Source organism: Penicillium verrucosum, assembly GCF_028828655.1.
Source record: "Penicillium verrucosum strain IBT 35672 chromosome Unknown utg000004l_segment0_segment0, whole genome shotgun sequence".
NCBI lineage: Eukaryota > Fungi > Ascomycota > Eurotiomycetes > Eurotiales > Aspergillaceae > Penicillium > Penicillium verrucosum.
In genome coordinates this window covers 498,039-517,572 of record NW_026643213.1, presented here as the reverse complement: position 1 = coordinate 517,572, position 19,534 = coordinate 498,039, and the positions used below count along the sequence as shown (strand labels likewise).

Sequence of the window (19,534 nt, the reverse complement as noted above, 5' to 3'; positions counted from 1 at the left end):
TGGCATTCCTCATTACCGACCTAGCATTCCGACAAAGGGGAGCACATTATCCTTACGCGTTATCAGTGCGAACACCTGTGAAGATCTCTCAATAGCCAGTCCTTTTTGGATCGCCCCGCTCCTCTTGAGTCTATCGTATCCTTCCTTCAGCAGCAGCCAACCGACATAGACCTTTGCTCAGGAACATTAGCATAGGGCAAGACTACTCGACTACTCTCTCTTCGCCCATACACGGCATGGGCTCTGACAAATATTCGCTGTCTGTGCCCGTAGCATTGGCAACTCCGACTACGATCGCTGTCAGTCTCATCCCAACATGGACGAAGCTCATGTCAAATTGCCCGATGGACACCTCGTGAATCTCTCACCGCGACCTGTACGCCCGAGTGCTTACAAAGCGTACCGAGTCGAGTACAAGCCCTCATCAGCAGAGCTCTCGGCGACACCACCTCGACAGCGGCAAGAAAAGAGATCAACAGAATATGCCATCGGAGGAGGTTCACCGGGCAATACCTCTCAACTGCCAAAAGCTACCAAGCTGCCGATCCCGAGGAGTGTTCCTGAAAGTCGTAACGATGGTTCGAATCAAACACCTAGTCCCACTGCACTTCCCGGACTGATCCCATCAAGCCGTTCCTCGGGACGGCTTGGTGACCAGTCTGGGGCCGTGGACAAAACTCACGATCAATATTGGAGGAAAATCAAGGATAAATTGGAAGATTCGCCATTGTCAAAACGACGTATCAAGAGCAAGGATAGCGACAAGAGCCAATCTCCTAACTCGCCTATCTCCTACCACCGCAGCAGGGTTCCTACCAGCACCATCCAAGATCAGACAAGCTACCGGGCAGGCAGTGCACCATCAAGCATCCCGAGTCCGCGCACCATCAACGGCAGTCCCGCGTTGGGGTCGAGGAATGATACTCCCACAACCCTTCCTGTGGACAGCCAAAACAAATGGCAGAAGAAAAACGACCAATGGGTCCTCATGGATGTACCCGCAACCACACCCCAGAAATCAGCGACAACAGACGAGACGACTGATTCCAGCCCTCGATCCCATCCTTCCGTCTCGCCAGTATCTGCCGAGAACAGTTCCATCACCGACTGGGAAGATCGATTCGTTGTGAATATGCCAACTGCAAAAGATCCCAATCCGCCAACGATGACGGCTCAACAGATTGCTGAGTATCAGAAAAGCATTGAACAGGTACACCGGGATGGTGGGCAAATGGTAGACCCGAGCACAGTGCCTAGTCGTAACGTGTCTCCCGAGATCAGATTCAACCCCAGCGAACAGAGAATTCAGAGCCCAAGGGGGATCATCACATACGACGGGGCATACGAGAAGAACGAGAAGGGCCAAGCGCCGAGCTTGTCGCAAGAGGAACATCACCCATCGCCGCCGCCTTCGCAAAATGCTCACCTGGAGAAACAATCAAAGCCTCAGCCCCAGAAGCTCCAGCCAACACCTGCGTCGCAACGTCAACCAGGGAGCCACTACTACAGCCCAGATGAAATAGGGTACAATAGGATTAGCACAATTTGGGAGGAATCGCCCACAAAACCCAAGGAGAAGCGAGACCCGCAAAACGCGGACGGATCTTTTTTAGGGTGCAGAGAAATATCTGGGGAGAAGAATCCAGACGAAATCCTCAGGTTCACTTCCCCAGACGATACCAGTCTGCATCCACCCCCATTGGCCCTGGGTTCCAAGAACAAGCGAAAGACGGCGAAGGAAGTGAGGAAAGCAGCAGACCGAAAAACCACCCACACACTCGGGGAGACGGTAGTCCTTCAAAAAGAGCGATCACAAATTTCTCAGAATTCGAGCCCTGCCCAATGCTCGAAGTCGTCAGCCATATACCAGGATCCGAGTTACCCCCAGAACGCATCCCCAATTCCGCGGACGAGGTCCCAAGACTCGAGCAAGGAGAATTACCATCCTACCAGCAATACACCCGAGCGGTCCAACAGTCTGGAAGAAAATCGGGGGGACGACGATGTGTTCATTATCACACCCACTATCACGCGTACTATGATTCCCACGTCCGACAAGAAAGCGTCTTCGCCAAAGCCGCAAGGGTTGCGTCGTCCTGGTGGCACAAATCACACAGTTACCGCCGAGGCTACCAAAGCCGTTCGGGCAAGGGCTCAGATGATTTCCACACCATCGGGGTTACGGCCCGGGGGACCCAACACGAATATCAAGCCAACAGAGCGTGCATTGACAACTTCCCAAACGTTGCCACTCACCAGCATCTCCACCACGCTGAAAGACGAAGACGACGAGGGTCCAACCAAAGATCATGCGAAAGATCACACTCCAGAACGAGCAGCAGGTCCAACATCGAATACTATCCGTGGCTTCATCCGTACCTCCGGGCTGGCAAAACCTTCAGGGCTGGCCAGATCACCTACAGATAGCATTGCTACGATCTTGCGCAACAGGACCGAGTCTCTCCGTGCACGCGCGGAATCTCTGCGGAATGGTTCAGGATCAGTCCAACGTGCAAACCAGAAGCGATCGCCAAGTCCTCAAACAACTCTTCCGTCCAGGGACAATTCCGAATCATCACGATCGGAACAGTCGTTTCGGTCCGCCGGAGAAACCACACCTATCACAACAAATAGACCTGCCTCGCCGCCAAAAATGGCCACGACGGAAAAGAAACCAGACGAAAACAAACAACCTTCCCCACAGCCACCACCTGCACCCGCACCAACAAAACTAGTAACGAAAAAGGTGACCTTATCAGAGGAACGTCCTTCGCCGATAAAACCCGACAAGCCCCCTACATCAACTAGAAAGATTTCCGTACTAGCAAAGCCGTCCAAGTTGAGCCAAACTTCCAAGTTGAAGGAGACCTCCAAGTTGGATGAAACCTCTGGTTCTATAAAATCAGCTGTGTCTGAAAGATCTTCTCCCCCAGGGCAACGAAGTCTGATACTCCGCCAAAAAAGGAAGCACACGTGAAGCCCCTACCTCGTCTACGTACCTCTGGTAAAGTTTTGGAAATCGCCGAGCTCGATGGGCTTCAGGTTGCAAGCCCCAAGGAGTCTCTTCAATCCAACATCACAGACGTCAATGCCGATCTATGTGACATGCACTCCAATGACAAGAATTATTCCGATGCCCAGGGACTCAATCCCTTGGCCCTTTCACTTCTTTTCAATATTCTTGTTGTTGCCGTCACCCAAGTGAACAAAGCTCTCCGGATGGGTACCGACAGCACTTGCGCTAAATTTGTGGCCAGTAACACCCTGAGTATGGCCAGTCACTGTTGGCGTGTTTCCGAATCCATCTACACCATGATATCTCACTACCAAGCCACAGGTGCCTGGCCCAAGCCTCGCAGTGACCAGTCCGCCAGCCAGTTCATGGTGGAGCTTCTTCAAGCCATTGTGTATCTCCTGATTCTTGGGTTCGCAGCCATGCTGATAACACGTACTGTTGGCTATATCGTTCTCGTGAGCAGTTGGATTGTATGGTTTGCCAGGCCTTTTGCGTGGTTCTTCCAATGCGTTGGCCGTGCCCTGGTGATGTAAAATTAGCTAGGCCCTAGCTGTATGCTTGTACAAGATTGTTTCCTTGGAAGTCTCTAGTTTGGAAGGAGAGCGTTCGTCGTTTTTGGTGCTTTCGGGTCTTTGTCCTGGTCTCGAGCGGTTCTACCTACTCACCTAGTTGTGTCTTTTTGGCTGTATTCCTAGTTTATCATTAAATAGGTCTCAAACTTGAATTTTTTATATAGAACCATTTACTCTTTTGGTATGCCAATGTACGTAGTTGTACGGTACGTGGTTGGACGTAGTAGACAAGAACTTGCATTGATATTGATCTTCTTGACTTGAAACCGAGACACAAAAGCTGAAGACACCGAAAACACAGTGACATGTCGACTCTCCCATGTTGAAGAGAGAAATAAAATAACATCCAACTCTTGTCATGTCGCCCAAATCCAGAATCCAATCTTGTATATGATGAAAAACAGACCCAACTCCGTCATCCTGGTGTTGAATGGTCCTGTATGCTAGCCCCATGATAATCTTGCAAAAGCAAGGCAAAAGCAGAGAAAATATAAGGAATTTAAACATGAAAGGTTCCCTTCTCAACCATTTTTCATGTCCGGATGTGCGTTGAGCAATCCTTTTTTTTTTAGTTCATGCGAAGGAGACATCCACGCAGCCGAGGTGTAACCCGGCGGTTTGTGGGATGAAGGTAGCATGCAAGAAAAAGGAAAAAGGCAGAAACTAGGGGAAGAGAAAAAGAAAAGGGGAAGGGGAAGGGAAAAAGCAGGGCTGGGCTACCGCCACTGCCAGCGCTCTATGGATTGAACAAGAAGAGACACAAAACAAAGACGATAAGAACGGAATAGGCCGTAAAGGCAAAATTATGTTGAATTTTTGTTCTTCTTTCATTCATTTGATTCTTCCATTCTTCTGGGCTATTGTTCTGGATCGTACTAGACCGAACAGAAAACATGACATAGTCCAGAAGAGAAGCACCAGGCCTGAAGAAGAATAGACCCGAGAAAATAAAAGAGAATCCGACGAAGCGCCATTGTTAAAAGAGACGGGGTATCGGTACATTATGTTGAAATGAAAACGCTGTGGAAGAAATCGTTGAGAGGTCTTCAGTCGTGACGCCATAAGACATTGCAGGGGGAGCCCGAGATGTGTTGGAGTAGTTGTTTGTATGGGCTGTGGTATCGTTGAGATGAGTGATGTTGAATTAGGTAAGGTGTTGAGTTGGTTTTATGAGAGGTGTGCAAAGATGGCATACGACCGAGGTAGGGGGTCGAGGGTGTGAATGGATAATTAACCCAGTTCTGAGTTGAGGGGAACTGGTTTAGTTGGCAGCAACGCCATTTGGTTCGGCGTGGCCGTTGGTCAATGGCTTCCCGGCCATCTCAATATTGAGATCTTTGATCTCGAGGCCATTGAATAATTCGAAGACAGCGTTAGATCTGTGGAAGTCGTTGTCGACGATATTGACAAGATACCAGTCGTCCATCACGTGCTGAATCAGCTGGCGACTAGGACTGGCTGCATCGTGACACTTGGACCAATGCTCGCCCAAGAGGTATGCCTCATCCTTCCAAGCCAAGAAACTGACTGTCTCGACAATGGTGGGCTGGATGATCTCTCGTCCAGCGAAGATACCCCAGGTGAGGGCGTTCGGGCTGTCACGTGTATTGGTCTTAAGCTCGCCCTTCTTGTTGGTGGCATGGTAGGTCAAGTCATCGTTCTTCTCGATGCGAGTGATGAGCTCATCGAGCAAGTTGGAAGGGACCAGAAGCTCAAGGTAGGCTTTCTGGTAGACGAAACCGTTCTTGGGGCCCCATCCGTACACAGGATGAGACGACTTGACTCCATTAACAGCGGGCTGAGAGTTGATTGTCAGGAATCCGCGCTGGTTTAGTTTGAGTAAGTCCTCCTGGATATCTTGTGCTTCGGTCGTGATTGGCGAGTCACTCCATGGCAGTCGGTCAAGCTTGCCGGTCAAGAAATTCACGAAGATATCTGATATATCCTTGATCGATTTTGGCTCGCCCCAAAGTTTGATGTTCTGCTCGTTTGTGCCCTTAAGGCCCACACCGTAAGCGTCGAGTTCACCGAACGCAGGTGAACGGGAATCGGTCCAGCGACCGTTAGGGTACTCATCCCATGTCTGGGTTCGAGCAACGTATGATGAGTTCCGGTTGCGCCAGAACACTGGTCGCACATCCTCTGTCCTTCGGCCGAGGCCAAGGGAGGGCCGCCAAGGCAGCGCGCGTTGAATTGGGGACTCATCCGACGGGGAAAGGTCGAGCTCTTTGAGAACCAACTGAGTCGCCTGAGCCAGGTTCATAGTATAGCTAAGCAGTCTGTCAGAACATGTCGGGATAGTAGGATTGAGGAATTAGTAGACCAAACTTACAAATGCAGGTGCTTGATACCAGCAGCGAACAGTTTTCTACACATATCGGCGATCAGAGATTTTCCGATATCTCGAACTGCGGAATCGTCGTTCTTGACCGGCTCAAGGGCCTCCATCCACTGAGGAGGCACTTGAACCTTGGTCCAGTTCGATCGACGAATGAAAGAAGCGTATGTCTGAATGGGCATGATACCGGGAATGATGGGGATAGTGATACCCTTGGCGCGGCACTTCTTCAACCATTCGATGAAGTTCTCCGCATCGTAGAACATTTGAGTGACTACAAAAGAGCTGCCAGCATCAACCTTCTCCTTCAAGTGGTCGATCAATTGGTCCACATCGGTGTTGTCATCGGCACCCTCGGGATAGCCACCCACACCAATATCGAAGTGGTTGCCATATTTGTCCCGGATATATTTGACTAGATCCTTTGCATAGCGGAATCCATTTTCTGTAGCCTCCCATGTCTCCTTGTCTCGCGGTGGGTCTCCTCGAAGAGCCAGAATATTGGTGCAGCCAGCTTTGTAGGCGGCTTGGAGCGCTTGGTCAACTTTCTCCAAAGGCATATCCGTGCAGGTCAAGTGCATGCAGGTCTCCAAGCCATATACCGATTGTGCCACGCTAACCATCTCGCAAGTCAGATCCGATAAGCGACCGCCAGCACCCCAGGTGATATCGATGAATGAAGGACCCAGCCCATGCATGCGGTCCATTCGGTCGTAAAGATTCTGTACACCCTGGGCAGTTTTGGGAGGGAAGAACTCAAAGGAGATTCCCGTCTTTCCCTCCGCCTCATTTTTGGCAAGCTTGTCTCGGATATGCATCTTGTTGGGTTAATCTAGTTTTTGTAAGCATACCACATAGTGTTAAGGGGCCATCGATTCCATCAAGGTCTTGTATTTATGCTCTGGGATAAACATACCAACGGCTGGCAATAATTAATTAGATTGTTTGTGAAACTGGGATACCTGTGCAGATGAGACAGGCCACTTCTGCTGTCTGAGAACCTGAGCACAATCCCTGTGTACTGTGACACCTAAATGTCCAGAACCTAGGAATGAAGGGGAACAAATTGATAAAACCCCCAAAAAATGAAATGTAAAAAAAAAGTGCGAAAAGGAATTGTGAGGCTCCAAGGAGAGTGAAGGAGAGGAATTAAGGAATCCGGTGAGCGGAACGTTTTGGGGACAACATTTGGCGGGGAAGGCCGGCCATCGGAGGCACGTGTTTTGTTTCTTAAAGGGGGAATTAGAGGAAATTTAGGTAGAAAAGTGAAGAACAAGTACGTATTATAGAAAATTATATGTGATATCTTCATTTCTATCTTTTTTGATATTAAAAAATAACTGCCAATGGTACTTCTATAGTGCAAAATGACTTGCTCAGACCTTCTATGGCGCAATACTTGAAGCCTTACCGCCTGCCCCTCTTATGGGAATGGAAGTTCCGGCAAAATTTTCCCGACTTGGCTCAGATTTGCATTTTGACCTTGTCGACTCGATTTGACACTCTTAGACAATTACCTACAATCCCTCCACCTCTAAAATGTCGACTGTTCCTCCTCCAACTGCTGATCAGGACTACAAGTCCACCCTCCTACCCCTTCTCATCTCCAACAATGTCCTCTCGTTCGGCACCTATGTCTTGAAGTCTGGTCGTGAATCGCCCTACTTCTTCACCTCTTCCCTCCTACACACTGCACCTTTACTACGCGCATCCTCTGCTGCCTACGCTAGTGTTCTCTCTGCTGAGCCTTTCGTCACCACCAACTCCGACGGCACCGCTCAACCCAACTTCGACATTATCTTCGGACCCGCATACAAGGGTATCCCCATTTGCGCATCTGTCACCAACGAGCTCGCCGTGCGCGACTCCCTATCCGGCAAGACTACCTGGGACAATGTGAGCTACTCTTTCAACCGCAAGGAGGCCAAGGCACATGGCGAGGGTGGAAACATTGTCGGTGCCCCGCTCAAGGGCAAGCGGGTCGTCATTGTGGACGATGTCATCACTGCTGGCACTGCACTCCGCGAGGCTGTCGGTATCATCGAGAAGGAAGGCGGTATCGTCGCTGGTGTCGTTGTCCTGCTGGATCGGGAAGAACGCGTCAGCGATACCGAGTCTAAGAGCGCCATTGGTGTTGCCCAGCGTGATCTCGGTGGCAAGATCCCCATCCGGTCAGTCATTGGTCTCCACGACCTGATTGAGAAGCTGAGTGATAGCATTGGTGCCGGTGAGATCCAGCGCTTGAAGGACTACCGTGAGCGCTACGGTGCCCAATAGATACCCGCTTGTGGAATCCGCCAAATCAAGGCATGATGTATGAAGAAAGACAGGATGGATACCAGGATATTTTGGAGTTGCCCTGAAAATATTATTACTTAGACAATACCCATATCCACACCAGGAGACAGGCTCATTCATATATGGACTATTTGATTCGTCCTCGATAATTTATGCAACCATATACTTCTAAACCAGCTAGCAAATGGCTTTCCCATTTGCTTATCTTGGAACAGCACGATATAATGGGTAAGGAAATTGACTTGCACTTTCGTTTTTGGAATCGCCCACGAAGATTCCTAGAAAACAGGTGAGACCGGTGCTCAATCCGACAATAGAAAATTCGATATGTACTCCAATCGGGAAACACGGAGCTGCATATGTCAGCTCTCTGATCTCCAATCTTGCTGATTATCTAGCTGAACATATTGATAACCAAGTGCATTTTTTTAGCCTGAACACCTCTACCTATGTTGTATTTCATCACACCCCTGAACTGACTGGTTTCACTCGGACGTCGGAACCCCTGTGAGCAAGACAATGTTCCACATAACTCGAGGAAATTGATAGTCTGGATTTGGGTATCATGGCAAGCCAATAATAGTAATCGATATGGCGCGGGAAGCGACACACAGCACGGCAGATGGTACCAGTGCTAGGTTGTGTTTGACGCCGCGTACACAAAAAGCAATACAAGTACTTCATTCAGAACGAATTCGGCAGTATATATATGTAGAGAGATGTATATATCAGATGCTGCCCTCGGGCGATATGTATCTATCAAGTTCATCTCTTGATCAGTAACCCACTCTGACACAGTATACAGTGATTTCGAAAAGTAGAAAATGCAATGGATTAGTTGTTTGTTTCACGCAGCTACGATTCATAACAACACGGAGATCAACCACTGGGTACATATATATCCAAGTGAGTATTCACAATCATAAGAACTATATCCTATATTGACTCTATATTCTCTCGAAATCCTCAGGTTTATTTATGCAATTTATTTTTGAATCATGTTACAAACGTATTAACTAGTTTGTTTCGGAGGCAATAAGTTGCCTTGAGAAGACCAATACTATGTGGCTGGGAGCTGTAATATTAATCCCTCTTCCTTACTAGTTGATAAAAGGCCTTTAAGGGATCTTTGTGCTCTATAGAGATATATAAGGATGAGACTCTTCGCTATATAATTTGTTGGTTACTTCGGGGGTTGGCATTGCTGGGTTTGAATACTTCTGGCACCTGAATAAAACTCGAGTATTAGCTGGAAATACATCTCCAAAACTGAAGCTAGCCGAGCAATAATTGTATATAATCTCTAATGAGACGAAAATAACTGAATAGTCTCGATTATACCCCCGTTCCGGCGCTGTTACTCCTTGTGAAACACAGGCAGCCATTGGGATCCCACCGGAAGCTGCCGTATATTAGGGGTATATACAGCACATATTAGATGTCTCATCTAGGACCTGAGGAAACCTTGGAAGATTGCATAAGAAACTAAGTGGCTTAACATAACGTCTTTCTTTATCTAAATAAAAGGTTTAGGGCCATTGTATGGCAGCTTTTAGTAGAGTTTAGGGTATGGAGTATTTTATATTGCATCCTACTCGATGTTCGTAGATGGGATGTCGATTAAGTATAAATTCATGATTTTATTTACTAAACACTCTCCATCTTGTTCTATTATGTACACCAGAGCACAATCCTCTGTAAAGGTCGTTGATGTAGCCAGTGAATACACATAAACCCATGACTCTCTTCACACCGTGAATTACAGGTGACATGGTGTTACCTCTGTGCTCTTTGACTCTACTACATAATAACATCACTATGTGGCCATAATTCAGCATCACATGTTATCTTTCAGTTAACCCGGTTCTAATTAACCACCTAATTCTATCAAATTCATATCAAACCTCAGTGGCCTGACATACTACTTGTGAGATATTGGCAGAGCAGTATATTTATCAATAATTAACTCACAGCTACTAAGACCATCAATTCTATATTGCTTTAACTGCCGTCCTTTTAGAAAAAGTTGGAATAGCGGGCTAATTCTAGAACACCCGGTGATCCCGGTGTCCATGATGGACGTCAGGTTACATTTGATAAGTGCAGTATGTAGTCAAGTTTCCTTGTTTAGAACGCTTACTATACGGGCAAACAGTGTTTCGGGGGTTTCAACGGTCAATGTCTACTACGGGCAGTGACTTGAAAATCTGTTAAAGGGACTCAACCTTCTTTACGATAAACTAGTGCTAGCAACGAAAAGTTAGCAGTCCATATAAATCAGTACATAGTACAGGGTACAGGGAGGCTCGGATCTTGTATACGTATGTACTCCATATCTCTCTGCAGGCCGAATAACAACTTTGGAAATGTACACTTACCCCAATAGGAAGTGAACATAGCTGTTTTTGTATACATTCACCACCGAGCTAACCTTTTATCTCGCTGATGGACACCATTTTAGAGTTGGTGCGCGTTAGACGGCATATCTGCTGCGACTGTTGCCTCTATCATCCATCCAGGACCCTAGAAGCAATGTTCGAGACCGCGTCGATGGTTCGATATCAATGATATTTGGCTCGGGAATGACTTGATCCCAAGTACTTTGGCAGCAAAATTAGCCTAGTTTGTCTACCGCCGAAGTTTCAACTGGACCGATATAAGACTGGATGTGTATTCCGCACTGATCGGGCTCCCCGCTCCTCTGGACACCATTCATAAGGTAGTCTCACCGGATTGCCGTGATACCTGCAATACATGGATTGCTCAATTAGCCTCGTCGAGCCACGACCATTCCATGACGGCCGTCCCATGCAAAGAGCTATGGTTATTGCTTGAAACCTGAGCGATGAGACGCCTCGTAAGACATAGATCTTCGCTGCCTGAGCTCTCATGGTATCTGTAAATAGCACATAGTGGTAATTAGCATGTCAATCAACGCGCGGACATGCTTTTGTGTACTTGCGTCTCTTTGCCTCCTATCAGCTGCGTCTTCAGCTTTGACCGTTCATTCCGGGCTCCAAGGAGAATTGTCCAAGTAGCTCATGACTAGTCTTGGGAACTAGAAACAACATCAGGAGACTTTATTGGAAGAAGTAGACTGTGGAGTATCATGCTCACTTTGAACTACATCGAGTGATTTTACCACCGTTGGTAGTGCTCTACTATCTCTCAAACATTTCCAGGTTTCTCTTATTTCTATTAACCATTCCGCAGCTCTCGATTTCCTTTCTTCCCTTCTTTTTTTACTTAGGAGAGCTCCCATAGATTGGAGGACTATTGGGCATAATCTACTTGGCGGAAAATGCTTGAAGTCTGTCGTTGATACCAGACCTTTTCACTCGTCGTCAACCACCATTTCACAATCCCTGTGACTTTCCTAAAAAGCAAACTCTTGCTTATCTCTGTCCTGTTAGTATCTTTCCTTTTTGGAATACCTGGATGAGAAGACTTGATTCGCCATTGGTACCAGTCCGGTACACGAGCATCTTCCTCGTATCCTTTCAAAGAGATTAACAAACATGCTAATAGGGAACGGTGAAACATAGCTGTTTACCAGAAGCTCCAGTCGGATCAACGGTCTTCCTCTCGCTGTTCACCATATTCGACACATGTTACCATCCTAAGTTTCTTTGAAGCGGCTTCCTACATTGTTTGTCGACCATGAATTGGAGATATACAATCCCAGCGCTCGCTTTTCTCGCTGCCACAGGAATTAGTTGGCCCTATGATGAGACTCTGACTGCTTATAACATCAATGAGAATCAAACAGCGACCAACCCCTTGGACTACTGGGGAGAATGGCCCGACCACACCTATTTTCCTTCTCCAGAAAATTGGCGTTTTCCTGTATATACGCTTTTCCTTGACCGATTTGTGAACGGTGATCCAACAAACGACAATGTAAATGCGACACTCTTTGAACATGACATAAATTCAAACCAAATGCGACACGGAGGTGATGTGGCTGGCCTGCTGGACACTTTGGACTATTTACAAGGAATGGGCATCAAGGTTAGCTTTACGAATGGACATTGAGGGTATAGCCAATATTAACTAATAATTGAATTTCTAGGGACTTTATCTTGCAGGTTTGGTATTGATGAACCAGCCGTGGGGATCTGATGGCTACTCGGCGCTTGACACTACTCTACTCGATCAGCATTTTGGGACAATTCAGACATGGAGAGCAGCTATCACGGAGATTCATAACCGCGGCATGTATGTCATTTTTGACAATACTGTCTCAACGTAAGTCTCCAGCCTCTCTTATTATGTCACAAGTATCTAACAGCACCAGCATGGGAGATCTCATTGGTTTTGAAGGGTACATGAATACAACTACCCCATTTTCAATCAAAGAGCACAAGGCTTCCTGGAAATCCGATCGTCAATATGTTGACTTCCGATATGGAAATGCCTACAATGAGACATGTGGATATCCTCGCTTCTGGAATGAGACCGGGTACCCCGTGGACGAGTGGGTCGATTACGAGTTAAAAGGGTGCTACGACAGTGACTTTGATCAATACGGAGACATCGAGGCCTTTGGTGTCTATCCTGACTGGCAACGAGAGCTCGCCAAATTTGCCTCCGTGCAAGATCGGTTACGTGAATGGGTGCCTAGTGTTAGAGAGAGGCTTATTCGTCATTCGTGTATGATCATCGCATCTTTCGACATCGACGGCTTTCGCTACGACAAAGCTACACAAGCCACTGTCGATGCTCTTGGGGATATCTCTGGGGCGTATCGAGACTGTGCCCGCCGCGTGGGAAAGGAGAATTTTTTCCTTCCTGGTGAAATCACCAGTGGCAACACTCTTGGATCCATCTTTCATGGGCGAGGACGTCAACCTGATATGCAGTCGCAAACGCTGGAGGAGGCATTCATGATGACGAATGAATCTGATCCCGATTACTTTATTCGTGATCAAAATAAGCAGGCCACCGATGCTGCCGCATTTCACTACTCCGTGTATCGCTCTCTCACCCGGTTCTTGGGTATGGATGGTAACTTGGCTGCTGGCTACGACGTTCCAGTGAATTGGACCGAGGCCTGGTATCAAATGGTGCTCACCAATGATATGGTCAATGCCAACACCGGCAAATTTGATCCACGCCATATGTATGGGGCGACAAACCAGGATGTGTTCCGATGGCCGACGGTTGAATATGGCATCGAAAGGCAACTTCTAGCTCTTTTCATCACAACGTTGCACATGCCCGGCATTCCTATGCTTCTATGGGGCGAGGAACAAGCATTTTATGTTTTAGATGCTTCAGCTGCTAACTATATCTATGGTCGTCAATCAATGTCTCCCGCCACAGCTTGGAAAAATCACGGATGTTTCCAGTTGAATTCGACTCAATATTTCCAGTGGCCTATCAAATCAGGACGCCTAGGATGTTATGATGACGCAGTCACGTATGACCACCGTGATCCCGCTCACCCTGTGCGGAACATTATCAAACACATGTATCAAATGCGACAAGACTTCGGTGCTCTTAATGATGGATGGTGGGTTCAGCTGCTCTCAAACCAAACGCACAACATATATCTCCCAGGCTCCAACGGAGTTCCCACAGAAACTGGCATGTGGTCTGTCCTGCGCAGTCCATATTACCAATTGCAGGACCTGGGAGAAATGGGCAACCAAACGGTCTGGTTTGTATACCAGAATGAGAACCGAACCGTGCACTATGAGTTCGACTGTTCCGACCCAACTGCGGGATTGATTGCTCCATTCGACATCAACACCACGGTGAAGAACCTGTTTTATCCTCACGATGAGTTGACACTGCAAGAGAGTCCGGTCAAGCTTGCTTTGAACGGCTCCGACAACTACAACGGTTGTCTTGACAGTATGACGCTTCAACCATACGAATTTAGAGCCTACATCCGAAAGGAAAAGTTCGTCTCTCCTCGTCCTATGATAACCAAGTTCTTACCTGGCCACGATGCTCCGTTGCTATCTGCTGTCGCGCCAAATGAGAGTGAGTCGGTGGATATCAGTTTTTTCTTCTCCACAGAGATGAATTGCTCTATGATAACTGAGTCAATATCACTTGAATCGTCCACTGAAATTCGAGAATGGCCTTCTGTGGACCCCGACAGCGTCAGTTGTGAGAGTGTTGGGCCAGAGAGTACATCTTGGACCGGTCAAATACCATCTACCTGGGCTTGGAGAGCTACCCTGACCGGCGTCTACAATGGCGTGCATAAAGTCACGGTGAACAATGCGACAAGTACTGACGGAAGAGCAACAAACGCCATTGACCATTTCTTGATCCGAGTTGGGCAGTATGATAATCCCATGATCTTTACATCGGCAAATTACTCCAGCAGCCTGCTCCACAAGCGCGAAGATGGCACTCTTTTCATTTCACAACACGCCGCAGGGGCAGACAAATATCGGTACTCTACCAATTGGGGGAGCACCTTCACCGAATGGCTCCCATACGAAGGAGGGAACCACAGTATTAAAGAACTGCCTTGGTCTGGGACGAAGAAACAGAGATGGGATGGAAAACACGTTCGGGTTGAGTACTGGAGTCGTCTCACAGGTAGCAGCGACTATATCCAAGAGGGTGACGGACCCGACTGGAGTCCTGGTATCCGCCGCCGCTTCCCTCATTTCTTCTTCAATGGGCCTTTCAATAGGTACGGATATGATGCCGGCTTGGATAATATCGTGAGACAAGATACCAATGGCCTCTGGAAATTCCGCTTTATGGCTGAATGGCCTGCCCAGGGCCAGCTGAATGTCTGGGGTATCAACCCTGATAACCAACCAGATCAAAGCTATATCTACGGAGATTCCGACGGAGATTCGATCCTAGACCGTCTACCGCCCTCTTCGCTTAGTGTGACATCCATAAACATCACTCAGCATCCACCGAAACCGCACCTGGCTTGGAGCCTTCAACTGGATGACTCGAATTTGCAGTTTAAGCTTGTTCCTACAGGCTCCAAATATGTTCAAATGGCTCTCTTTTTCCTTCTTTGCATTGTTCCCGTCATTACAGCGACGACCTGCGCTTATGTGTTCATGAAAACATTCTACCGGATCAAATTCAACCAAGTCGGCGTGAGTGAAAAGAAGACGCTCGTTTCAATGGATTTCTTCAACAAATTCAACATCGGCCACATGGAAGACGGACAGTCTAGAAACCCCTTCCGACGCCTAGCAAGCAGGTCAAACTTCCTTCAGAGTAATTCTGCCTTTGGCAATCGAAATGCGCACCGACGAAAGGTACTCATTGCAACCATGGAATATGAGATCGACGACTGGGCTATCAAGATCAAAATCGGTGGCTTGGGTGTCATGGCACAGTTGATGGGCAAACAACTCGGACATGAGGATCTTGTCTGGGTTATTCCCTGTGTCGGTGGAGTAAAGTATCCCCTTGATAAACAAGCGGATTCAATGTTTGTCATGATCCTAGGCAATTCATACGAAATCAAGATTCAATACCACCAACTAAGGAACATCACATATGTTTTGCTGGATGCGCCCGTGTTCCGCCAGCAATCCGTCACAGAGCCCTACCCGGCCCGTATGGACGACCTCGACAGCGCCATCTACTACTCTGCCTGGAACCAATGCATTGCCCAGGCGATGAAGCGGTTTCCCGTTGATATGTACCACATCAATGACTATCACGGCTCGGTAGCTCCGTTGTATCTTTTGCCCGAGACTATTCCTATTTGCTTGTCGCTTCACAACGCCGAATTCCAAGGCCTATGGCCTATGCGGACACAGAAAGAGAAAACCGAAGTCTGTTCTGTTTTCAACCTTGATTTGGACGTTGTAACACGCTATGTCCAGTTCGGTGAGATCTTCAATCTTCTCCATGCCGGTGCAAGCTATCTTCGCCTTCATCAACAAGGCTTCGGTGCTGTTGGTGTGTCGAAGAAGTATGGAAAGCGGTCATATGCTCGATATCCAATTTTTTGGGGCTTAAGAAAAGTTGGCAACCTACCAAATCCAGACCCCTCCGATACAGGCGAGTGGGATAAAGCCTTGCCTAAGGAAAGCGATATTAATATCGACAATGACTTCGAAATTCGTAGAGCAGAGCTAAAACGCCAAGCTCAAGAATGGGCTGGTCTTAAGCAAAGACCCGACGCTGATTTGTTAGTCTTTGTTGGAAGATGGTCGATGCAAAAAGGTATCGACTTGATCGCTGATGTCTTGCCTGGTGTGCTAGAGAGTCGAGAACATGTCCAGCTGATTTGCATCGGGCCCCTCATTGACTTATATGGCAAATTCGCCGCGTTGAAACTGGATCGAATGATGAAGCTTTACCCTGGTCGGGTGTGCTCCAAACCTCAGTTCACGGTCCTACCACACTTCATCTTCTCTGGTGCAGACTTTGCACTCATTCCGTCACGCGATGAACCTTTTGGCCTTGTCGCTGTCGAATTTGGTCGGAAGGGTGCCCTTGGTATTGGTGCCAGAGTAGGAGGACTCGGGCAGATGCCTGGGTGGTGGTATACGGTTGAGTCTACGACTACCTCCCACCTGTTAAAGCAGTTCAAATTAGCCATCGAAAGTGCCTTAAACTCCAAGCCTGAGGTGAGGGCAATAATGCGTGCAAGGTCTGCCAAGCAACGATTCCCAGTGGCCCAGTGGGTTGAAGACCTCGAGATCTTACAATCCACATCGATTCGAGTCCATCAAAAGGAACGAGCTAAATCCCAGAGTCAGTCCACCGCTGCTGGGGCATATAATGCTATCTACGGGATGATGACGCCGCAGGCTGCGTCAACAAGATCGGGCGCATCAACGCCTCCATTACAACACTCAAGTCGCCCGGGTACGACAGGATCATTACAGCGAAGTTCTATAATCTACAGTCGTGACGCAAGCCCTGGATTTGATGGGAGACCTCGGTCGGGACTCAGTTTCCAGATGTCTCATAGTGTGCGGCCGTTATCTGGCACCATAGAGGCTCGTGGTCGATCCGACCTCGGGAAAGGCAGCGTTATCGAGGGTGACGACAGTGCTGGTAGAACCTCTCCAGAGGCTGAAGAAAACAGCGATGATGAAATGATGGCCACTTGCTACGGCGATGATGACTATTCCATATCACCTGAAAGAACAGATCCAGGACGTGCACAAACTGCCCAGCCTGCGGGTGTGGCACTCACCAAAGAGGCTCTCTCGGCCCAACGCGCGAGCCAAGGCTCACTGTTGGCTCGATGCAGCAACACACCATCTAGTTCAACGGCGCCGAGTACTGTCGGGACAGATGACACCCTTATCCCTCCTTCTCGCCCATGGGCGGAGCCAGGAAATCGTTTCACAAACGCCTCAGTCTTGTCCGTCGATTCAGTTGTTGGAGAGAAGAAAGACTTCAAACTTCAAAAAGTCGACCCGTTCTTCACTGACAGCAACGGCGAATACTACAGAGTGTTTGAAAAAAGACTCGAGGACCTCAATGGGGCGAACTCAGACACCCAACTCTGCATTGAACAATACCTCGAAAAGAGCGAGAAGAAATGGTTCAACAAATTCCGTGATGCACGCCTTGGCCTCAACCAAGGATCCCCAGCTGGCTCAGTACATAGGGGCAAAGCAGAAATATCCCCAACGGGGTCAATTACCAATGACGATGCGACATCCGATGAAAGTGGTGAGCGCGAGAGAAAAGAATCTCCGCGGGATGAATTCCTTCTTGGCGATGACTACGTGCCACCGACAGGTCTGAAGAAATGGATGCAAATGCGCATCGGAGAATGGCCGGTATATTCTCTCTTCCTCGGACTAGGCCAAATCATTGCTGCCAACTCTTACCAGATTACCCTTCTCACCGGAGAGGTGGGCCAGACCTCTACAAAGCTATACGGAATCGCGACAGTTTACCTTATTACTTCTATTCTATGGTGGTTTTTCTTCCGATACTGCAAATCTGTGATCGTTCTGAGCGTGCCATGGTTCTTATACGGAACGGCTTTTCTGATCATCGGAATGGCACACTTTGAGCCCAACTCACACAATCGCGGATGGATTCAAAATGTCGGCAGTAGTATCTATGCTGCTGCATCATCAAGTGGTTCCATCTTCTTTGCCCTCAATTTCGGCGATGAGAGCGGTGCACCGGTCCAGCAGTGGGTGTTCCGTGCTTGTCTTATTCAGGGCACACAGCAAGCCTATGTCATTGCTCTTTGGTACTGGGGTTCAACTTTGACTAAGGCTACCAACGCTGGAATTACGGATGTGCAGGGCAGTGTTACCAACACCTGGAGGATGACGTGCGTATAACATCGAAATCTTCACCACAAAGACCGGAGACTTTCTAACCATTACCATAGAGCAATCTGTACACCAATCACCCTGTTCTTATGGGCAATTGGCCTCATCGTCTATTTCGGCTTGCCAAACTACTATCGCCAAACTCCCGGCAAAGTGCCATCATTCTACAAATCTGTCTTCCGGCGCAAGATCGTACTTTGGAACTGGGTGGTCGTCATTATCCAAAACTTCTTTTTGAGTGCCCCGTATGGTCGAAACTGGAATTGTGAGTCTACATGTCCCAGAAGCCCCCAGTTGTCCATTCTCCCTTCTTATATGTGGGATTGCACTAATGATTACCACAGTCCTCTGGATTACCCAGCACGCCAGCTCGTGGCAAATCCTACTTCTCTGCGTTGCATTCTTTGGCTTTGTATGGATAGCAGTTCTATTCCTGCTAGCTAGACTATCCAAGTCCCATAGTTGGATTCTCCCAGTTCTCGCATGTGGTCTGGGTGCACCTCGTTGGGCCCAAATCTGGTGGGGCACATCTGGATCCGGCCTGTATCTCCCCTGGGCTGGGAGTTATACCTCGGGAGCTCTTGTATCCCGGAGTCTTTGGCTCTGGCTCGGGGTCTTGGACGCATTACAAGGTCTCGGTTTTGGTATGATTCTGCTACAAACACTGACACGTATGCATATCTGCTTCACCCTTCTGGTATCACAGGTCCTGGGCTCTCTTGCCACTATTTGCGCAAGAGCCTTCGCACCAAACAACATTGGACCAGGACCTATATCACCTGATATCACGGCTGGTGCGGGCGCATTGGGTAACGCTTGGTTTTGGATTGCTCTTTTGTTGCAGCTTTCGATCTGGTATGTGGTCCCCTATAATAATGTTACCATTCCCGTCTAACGCTTGAATTCAAGTGGTGGCTTTCTTCTTTTCTTCCGAAGGGAGCAATTATCGAAGCCCTGAACAGATGTGGATTTCTTTTGTTGGAAGTGAGCGGAATGGATTGGTGATTCAAGCTCTACGATTGTGGTCTTTTCGAATTCCCTTGAGTACATTGAT

General features: G+C 48.1%; 4 protein-coding genes across 4 annotated transcripts; 3 read left to right on the top strand and 1 right to left on the bottom strand.

Moving 5' to 3' along the window:
- Positions 1-316: 316 nt before the first annotated feature.
- N7516_009650 (putative NTP binding protein) lies at positions 317-3,549 on the top strand (the record flags this gene model as incomplete). Its single annotated transcript, XM_057222369.1, has 2 exons — positions 317-2,910; positions 2,934-3,549. The coding sequence occupies 2 exons, from the start codon at positions 317-319 to the stop codon at positions 3,547-3,549; spliced, it is 3,210 nt and encodes a 1,069-aa protein (XP_057069590.1).
- Positions 3,550-4,849: 1,300 nt separating this feature from the next.
- Positions 4,850-6,744, bottom strand: N7516_009649 (methylenetetrahydrofolate reductase (NAD(P)H) MET13; the record flags this gene model as incomplete). The annotated part of the gene is made up of 2 exons (XM_057222368.1): positions 4,850-5,858; positions 5,921-6,744. 2 exons carry the CDS (start codon positions 6,742-6,744, stop codon positions 4,850-4,852), a joined length of 1,833 nt encoding a protein of 610 aa, XP_057069589.1.
- A 721-nt stretch (positions 6,745-7,465) lies between these two features.
- N7516_009648 (orotate phosphoribosyltransferase) lies at positions 7,466-8,203 on the top strand (the record flags this gene model as incomplete). The annotated part of the gene is made up of 1 exon (XM_057222367.1): positions 7,466-8,203. The coding sequence occupies one exon, from the start codon at positions 7,466-7,468 to the stop codon at positions 8,201-8,203; it is 738 nt and encodes a 245-aa protein (XP_057069588.1).
- A 3,657-nt stretch (positions 8,204-11,860) lies between these two features.
- On the top strand, positions 11,861-19,438 carry ags2 (alpha-1,3-glucan synthase Ags2; the record flags this gene model as incomplete). Its single annotated transcript, XM_057222366.1, has 6 exons — positions 11,861-12,235; positions 12,297-12,472; positions 12,522-18,479; positions 18,540-18,745; positions 18,825-19,335; positions 19,390-19,438. Coding segments are annotated over 6 exons (7,275 nt in total), but the record flags the coding sequence as incomplete, so codon positions are not given.
- Between the last annotated feature and the right edge of the window lie 96 nt (positions 19,439-19,534).